The 8042-nt window shown below is 43.2% G+C and overlaps 1 protein-coding gene across 3 annotated transcripts in view; it reads right to left on the bottom strand.

Moving 5' to 3' along the window:
- Nucleotides 1-4354: 4354 nt before the first annotated feature.
- EDC3 (enhancer of mRNA decapping 3) overlaps nt 4355-8042 on the bottom strand; it is a 55561-nt gene continuing 51873 nt past the window's right edge. For all 3 annotated transcript variants that reach the window (XM_066592408.1, XM_066592410.1, XM_066592409.1), the window contains one exon: nt 4355-7017. In XM_066592408.1, coding sequence (XP_066448505.1) covers nt 6683-7017 — 335 coding nt within the window. In that variant the 3' untranslated portion in view covers nt 4355-6682. The remainder of the gene's footprint in view (nt 7018-8042) is intronic.

Here is an 8042-nt window from a genome sequence, read left to right as displayed (position 1 = left end):
CTGAGAGGAGCCTAAGAGCAAGTATGGCATCCAAACATCGTGGGAGACGGGCAACAGTCAAGTAGGGGACTGCCTGACAGGACGAAGTACGGTGGCCGCTATGGTAGCCATGAAGGCCTGTCAGTAATCTTGAATACAGCTGGTTAACGAGGCTCTGGTGAAGACCAGGCAGCAGCGGTTCCTTCCTTGCCACATGGAATGTCCTTACGGTGAACGGGACTGGCTTCCAGGTGCCACTCATCAATGAACTGGCTAGATATAACATCACTGTAGCCAGCATCACCGAAGCTCGTCTACTGCATCACGACCAGCACCAGGTTAATGGCGCCACCGTATTACACTCCAGTAGCTCGGACCACACCCAGGGAGTTGCACTGATCCTTCGCCCTCCCATAAATCAGTCCATGGAAATGTGGCATCCCATCTCTCCCTGTCTGCTGTACGCCAGGTTTGTTCATCGTCACGGTCACATGCCCATCATTGTGGCATATGCACCTACTGAAGATCACACAGCTGCAGACAAAGATGCCTTTTTTGACCAGCTCGCCGCCACCGTGCAGTCCGTCCCTCCGCACGATGTACTCATAGTGCTCGGCGACCTGAATGCAAACCCAGGTCCCCGGACTCCTGACTACGAAGAAGTCGTTGGACCCTTTGGTGAAGGCCCAACGAACGACAATTCACACCGGATGCTGTCATTCTGTGCCTCAATGGGCCATACAGTGGCGGGGTCCTGGTTCCAGAGACGTAGAATTCATAGGTTTACCTGGATATCCAACGATAGACATACAAAAAAGGAACTGGACCATATACTCAGTCATCGCAATTCTGTCAAATTGTGTCGAGTATACAGCGGGGCAGAAGCTCCAGCAAACACAGACCAGTTTTCTTGTTGCCGAAATAGCAGTTCCACTCTATCCGCCCCATAACACCAGATCACAACCTTCATTAAAGGTTGACTCCCTGAGAAAAAAAATCCAGCACTCGATTGTCAATACCCTATCGCAAATAAAAACCGATTTCACATTCTGGGCAATATCCCAGATGAATCAGAGGCAGCTTGGAATGTCACAAGAGACGCTATCCGTAAAACTGCAAAGACCGATCTCGGATACCGGCGTCTCCGTAGGCAGACCTGGCTAACGGACGACACTATGCAGGTCCCTGAAGCGAAGGCGAAAGCCCACCTTAAAAACGACCAAGCGGAATGTAAGGTCTGAAGGGTGTGTTCCGGGCAAAGGTCAAGACAGACAGGGAGCGGTACTATAATGCTCTGGCTGATGAAGCTGAGGAGGGTCTGAAGTCAAACAATCTAAGAGCATCATACAAAAGCAGTCGCCAGAATCCGAAGGTCCTCAGGGACCATGCGGCATACGCCAATCAACAAATCCGATGGCAGCCCTTGTACCACTCATGACGAGACACTTCAACGCTGGTGTGAACATTTCTCATCCGCCCTAAACCATCCACCGGCTAACTAATGCCATGACCTCGATGACTTCGCATCCGTTGCTGTGGATGACCATTCTGTGTCTATGGATGCTCAGTCACGGGAAAATGTCCGTTCTGCTATTCAGAAAATTAGATACGGATGCGCCGCCGGCTCAGATGGCATTCTACCTGAACTGCTGAAATGTGCAATTGAGCCGATAAGCACTGCTTTACATCAACTATTTCTGCGCGTCTGGTCTTGTGGGAAAGTCCCAGTCGAATGGAAGGAGGGCATCATCCTCGTCCTGTACAAGGGAAAGGGCCCAAAAACAACATCCACTAGCTACAGGCCGATAATGCTCCTCTCGGTTCCCGGCAAGGTCTTTGCGCACGTTCTACCCTCAATGGTACAACCACTCCTGAACTCCAAGCGGAGACCCCAGCAATCAGGCTTCACGGCAGGCCGCTCCACCATGGATGCCATATTCGCTCTTAGGCTCCTCTCAGAGATACATAGAGACTATATTTGCATAACCAATTCTCTATCACAACTATTATAATTTAAACAGGCAACATTATTCCAACCCCACCTCAAAAAAACACAGCAAAGCAGAAAAACAAGGGCTTATTCACATGGACATTCCCATGTTCAGTCTTAGAAATTGGACAGCAGACGGTTCTCGCAGCACCCCTACTCTCATCTATGAACATAGACAAGACTAGGTAATGCAAAAATGTCCCCCCCACACGGACCGAGTAAATAGCTTAATTAGATATTATGGGGCCATGTGCAGGCTCTGGATTACACAAACAGTATTTTGCCTAAAAATACAGATATGTAAATGGGCCTTCAGGCAGCTTTCACATGGGCTACAAAATCATGTGATTTTCTGGCGATGCGATACTGCGGGAAAACACTTGTATGTGAAGCCCATGCTTTTCAATGCGGTCCTTCACATTTTCTCTGATGCTATATTGCGAGCTGTTTTTGTATGTTCTTCATATTATTTTAACTGCTTTACTAGTTTCACCTACTCATAGAATAGTAGAGGTGGAAGGGACCTCCAGGGTCATCGGGTCCAACCCCCTGCTCAGTGCAGGATTCACTAAATCATCCCAGACAGATTTGTCCAGCCTTTGTTTGAACACTTCCATTGAAGGAGAACTCACCACCTCCTGTGGTAACCTGTTCCACTCATTGATCCCCCTCACTGTTTAATATCTATTCTGTGTCTCCCTCCCTTTCAGTTTCATCCAATTGCTTATAGTCTTTCCTTGTACAAATGAGAATAGGGCTGATCCCTCTGCACTGTGACAGCCCTTCAGATATTTGTAGACAGCTATTAAGTCTCCTCTCAGCCTTCTCTTCTGCAAGCTAAACATTCCCAGATCCTTTAACCGTTCCTCATAGGATATGATTTGCAGACCGCTCACCATCTTGGTAACTCTTCTCTGAACTTGCTCCAGTTTGTCTATGTCTTTTTTCAAAGTCTACTGTTGAACACTATGTAATGGCAATTAGTGCAGTTGCAGCCATGGACATACACATGAATTAAACTATAGAGGAGTCATTTTCCCAATCTCCATGAACTTAAAATTGAAAAAAAAAAAAACCACAAAATAAAATAGGACTTGCCGCATATTTTAATTTCATTTGGGAAGAGGGGCTGCATGTATCTTCTGATATAATGACACTATATTCAGTTTTACTACATAGCTATAATATGTACCTGGCATTTTGGAAAACTGTTACCCAGTTCCTATTTGCAGCCAGTCAGATTTTAGATTTCTTTGTTAAGGGCCATTTACACAAAACTTATCGCTCATTGAACAAATTTCGAGTGATAATAATTGTCCCGTGTAACTGCAAAAACAAAAACCGTTTACGAGTCGTTCAGTTTTCATTATCACGGACTGTCAGTCAGCATAAAAAATACATAGCTGGATCGCTGGCTTCTCACTGCGTGTAAACACTGTCTGCTTCACATAGAATGTGAATTGCTGAGCGAGACACCCGCGTTCCAGCGGCGATCTCTCTCTGTCTAAACACTCTGAACGAGTGCTAACGACCTTAGCAATTATGTCAGCACTCGAGCCGTTGTTTAGACGACAGTTGTCCCGTCTAAATTAGGCTTTATTCTTTCCACCCCTGCAATGGAACAATTACACTCAGTATGGAGTTCGGGCCCAACCTTGTGAAATTAATTGCAGTAGATTTTATAGACACCGGAGTATTAAAAGTTTATTTTTTGTGTGCTCACAAGTTAGGACTGAGTGTAGAATTAAGAATGAGGGGCACAACGAATCTATTGCCAAATACAATTTACTTCTTTAAAGCCATGTGTAGACCTGTTACATGCTTTAAATCACCACCCACAGTGCTCGCACCATTGTAGTCTTCTCATGGAATTGTTCCATTTTAGTAAAGCTGCCATACAGAAGGAAATTCAGCTAGACAGCCCGTGCACTGAAGACTTTCATATGTACCTCATCATAGACCTTTTCAGGGGGACACGTCCCCTTCTGTAAGAGGTCTGGATATAGCAAGCACCAGCTTAGCATTCATGGCAGTACTGCTGAAGACCAGGGCAGGAGTTTGTGGTTCAAAGTTGCTCAGTTCTTTAAAACCTACAGCTTGTCTTTGGAAAAGTAGCAAAGTTTTTCCAAAGTGTGAGTGAGTGGAACTTTGATTAACAGGATCAAAAAAATAAGGGGGGGGGGTCGAGCTGCGATACTAGAAAGCAAAGAAAGAAGCGTTTGTGTTCTTGTGAGTTATTGGTGTTTGAATGATCAGACCTCCCACCAATCACAGATGTCAAGACAAAAAACAAAACAGCACTTCACAGTGCAGCGGGAAAGAACTCCAAGTGAGGAAACCACAACAGTTGAAATAGGGTTCCTTACAGTCTTTAATCAACTCGTCTTGTCTGCATTCCTTTAATTGCATATGCGTTCAAACATCCATTCTGTGTTTTTTGTTATTTTGCTTTGTTTTTGTAATTTAATTCTTTAACTGCACTGGTTTAAATGCCCTTGCAGTCATGTGACTCGTCACAATGAAGTCATATGTAGCTTTACCCGCGATTTTTAAATACTGTGTTTGGCCTTTACTGAACATCTTACAGACAGACAAAGATGTTGCTGCGGTGTTGAACCACGTAGCCGATAAACCTTTAATTCATCATCCTGGAACTCCGGTTCTCAGCAAGCCAAGATCCCCCTTCTTTCTGCCGCTCTGCTACCCAATCACACAGAACTACAGACAGGCTGGGTTACAATAACATGGTACCACCTGCCGTTCAAAAACAAAATCCCACAAAGCTGCAGCAGCCAATAGCCACACGACCGTGGTGGCATCATCAGCAGCGAGATCTTGTGGCCATTAGCTGTGAAGAGTGGGTGGACAGTTACTGCGCATGATAAACTAGTTAAACAATAGCCATTTCTGAACACACAATTTTTCTTGGTTTCATCAATTAAACAAAGTCATCTTGGTTAACGGTCCCCTAAGCAATGCGGTTTATCTGCTGTAAACACATGCAGATCACTTCAAATTCCAGAGTGCCAGCTGGTCATGAAACTTAAATTATCGGTGGCATCTGATAATTTGCAATGAACTACATGCATGTACAGCAGATCACCGCAGTGTGTACAAGCAATGTAAGAGGGGCGTTCCAATAATAGTGCATAGCATTTTTCAATCAGAAATCTCCATTTGTTCTTTTTTTCTTCCTTCTTGCTGAAAGTCTCCCCTAGTAGAAGTGTGGAACCGATATGTTATCCTGAAGAATCTCCACCCTCAAACGTATTACAGTATAATTTCCTCTAATGCCCTCACACCTTCCCAATGTGGTATGAAGGTCTTTCCAGTATTGCAGGCATCCTTAGGATAGCTGAATGTTCTACTATCTAAGCTACTTCCCTATATCATCATCATTGGACAAATAGCACCAGCTCCCAGGTAATCCAATTATGTGTAGAACCAGACTGGGGCTACATGGGGACTTTGCCTGCATGACTGGCACTTCCATAAAAAACATTGTTGAACAACTGCTTCTGCAACTTTTTGACCAGGCTCCTGGGATTTGTCTGGCCCCAGTCTATATAATCCGCGCTCAAATGATCTTTAGCTGAACACTGGTGTAAATAAGCCTCAAGTGTTGCAAGTTCAGGCTGTCTCCACGTTCTATTCTTGGAGCAGAGATAGAATTGAAGTTTAATTTTTTTCGCCCATTGATTCCATTTTCGTTTTTTAATGTAAAGTGAACAGAAAGCTTTCAGTTTGCTTCTGTTCCATTAAAAAACAGAAACCCAACGTATTGCCCGTTTACACCAGATGATGATTAATCGACTATTTCTAGGCTGCTATTACATGCTCGCAGTCTCCCTACAATTGCTGGTCTGAACCTGCAAGTGCAGCCGAGCAATTAGTGCCATTGATGCTCGTGTAATAGCAGCATGGCGGTTTCCATGTTAATTGTGCAGGTGGAGCCCGGCAATTAGCACTATCACATAAGTATTAACAGCATATAGTCGTACTAATTGCCAGGTAGCCGCTAGCGCTCAAGTAATAGTGCTCTTAGGCAAATTGAAACAAAATGACCAGTGACCAAGTTATCGCTCGTCATCCTGTTGGTGGTCATGTTTACATGGAACTATAGCCATTTACATTCACTTAACTGAGCCATTACTCAGATGATAGTTGTTCCGTGTGAAGCCACCCTAATCCTCTCAAGATAAATTAAACTGTGATGAACTGAACAGAGATATCTTGCCACCCAAAAATATAAATAAAGCACACTATACACATACAGAACACCAAGTGCTTTTTTTTGGTACAAACCACATTTCTCAAGTGATAATATGGCAAATGCAATGAACAGCTGGTAATGCTACACAGTAACAGGATTGTAACAGTCCAAGCAAAACAAACTCAAAAACTGTTTTAAATCAGTATTTATATTATTATTAAAAAAAAATAAAAACAAAATAAAAATTAAAAAAACAACAACTTCCTTTATTTCTCTACAGGAAGTGCACTTCTTAAATTATTTTACTTGGCTGGTTTGGGAGGATCCGACAAAAAAAATTGTTTCCTCTATAACCATTGGCTGTGGCTCAAAATATGCTGTTCTGCCCAAAGCTATTACCACTCTGGTAGAGAAAGACGGCTATGGCAGTTTTGTGCCTCCACTAAGGCACCATCTTGAAGGATGTGTGTATTATTAAAGACTTGCTGGTCATATTACTCCTACATAGAATGCAGAGGTATGACAAATTTGCAGCCAAAGGGCGAATGATAAGTGATTCCAACCTCCCTGAAAACCTTTTGGGGAATACCAATGTCACACAAATAGACTCGCCCAGCCTGCTCCCCAAGGGCTAACGGGAGCCCCAACTCTAGTGACCACTTAGCATGGATACCCTGTTCTTGGTCTGCCACTGGAGGGTCAATGCTAAGCACCGGGGCACGGTTCTGATTGGCCCAGTCCACTGCTGCTCTGTACCAGGGTTGGTCTCGCAGGAAGGCATTTTCATGGCAGTCCAGACAATTAATAACAAGGTCTACCGGGCAATCTGGAAGATCTAGAAGAGATATAAACGTCACATGTAATATAGCAAAAAATCAATACATATAGAAAAATACTTTTATCAAAATATACAAAACACTATAGGCAAATGTGAAAAATAAAAGTTCATTTATTGAATTCCCTATAGTAGCCACAAGATGGCAGCACTGCACTGAGCGGGGCATAGTTGGGACATAGTAGGTACATGCTCTACCCCTTATGCTGCACTTAAAGTAATAAGCACCGTTTACTTGTGGCTTTGACCAATGTGCCTATAAAATGGCTTTTTTTGGCAAAGCCTGCAACATTCTTTAAGGCTACGGCCAATCTGCTTTTATTTTAAGACACTGGTTAAGTATGCATGTGTCGTACATACAACAACGCTGTTTTCTGTATGTACAGATGTGTCTTTCCTCAACTTTTCTCTTGGGTCGAGATATCCTGAACTGAGTGGCATGAGGACCAGCTTAAAATATTTAGATAGCTCTGTCAGGCATTTCCTATGCTACATGTGTCTGCAACAAAATACATCAAAATGGTGCACATAACTAAAACCGCTGCCTGTTTAAACACACTTGCAGCTGTCTACGCATTCCATTGTTCTCTCCCAGCTAGTGTAAACATGCCGCGTGGAGAACATCATGCAGTCTATTAAAAAAAGGAGTAAAATACATTCAAATGGAACGTATTTGCTCAATCTTTCAGCGGCTGAAAGATGGGTTTTAAGTGAAGCAAAATCCATTATTCAAACGAAAGCTGCACAATGCCTGCGTTTACATGTAACAATCATCACTCATTTTCAGCCATTTAGATGAATTTTGAGCAATAATCGTTGCGTGTAAAAGGGCCTTTACAGTCACATTAAGATTGGAAAAACTCTGGAAAATGTCCCTTTATTGTTAATTTGTCTCATGTAAATAAATTTAGCTCACAATTCAGTCACTGTAAATGTATTTTTAACCCCTTAGTGATATAAGTAATTTTAGCCTAAAGAACCACTAAAAATTGCATCCGCATGTGTTCCAGCAGACATAATTTTTG

This window comes from Eleutherodactylus coqui, chromosome 2 (assembly GCF_035609145.1).
Source record: "Eleutherodactylus coqui strain aEleCoq1 chromosome 2, aEleCoq1.hap1, whole genome shotgun sequence".
Taxonomy (NCBI): domain Eukaryota; kingdom Metazoa; phylum Chordata; class Amphibia; order Anura; family Eleutherodactylidae; genus Eleutherodactylus; species Eleutherodactylus coqui.
Note: the sequence above shows the minus strand (reverse complement) of the source record. Positions and strands in the feature narration are given on the sequence as shown.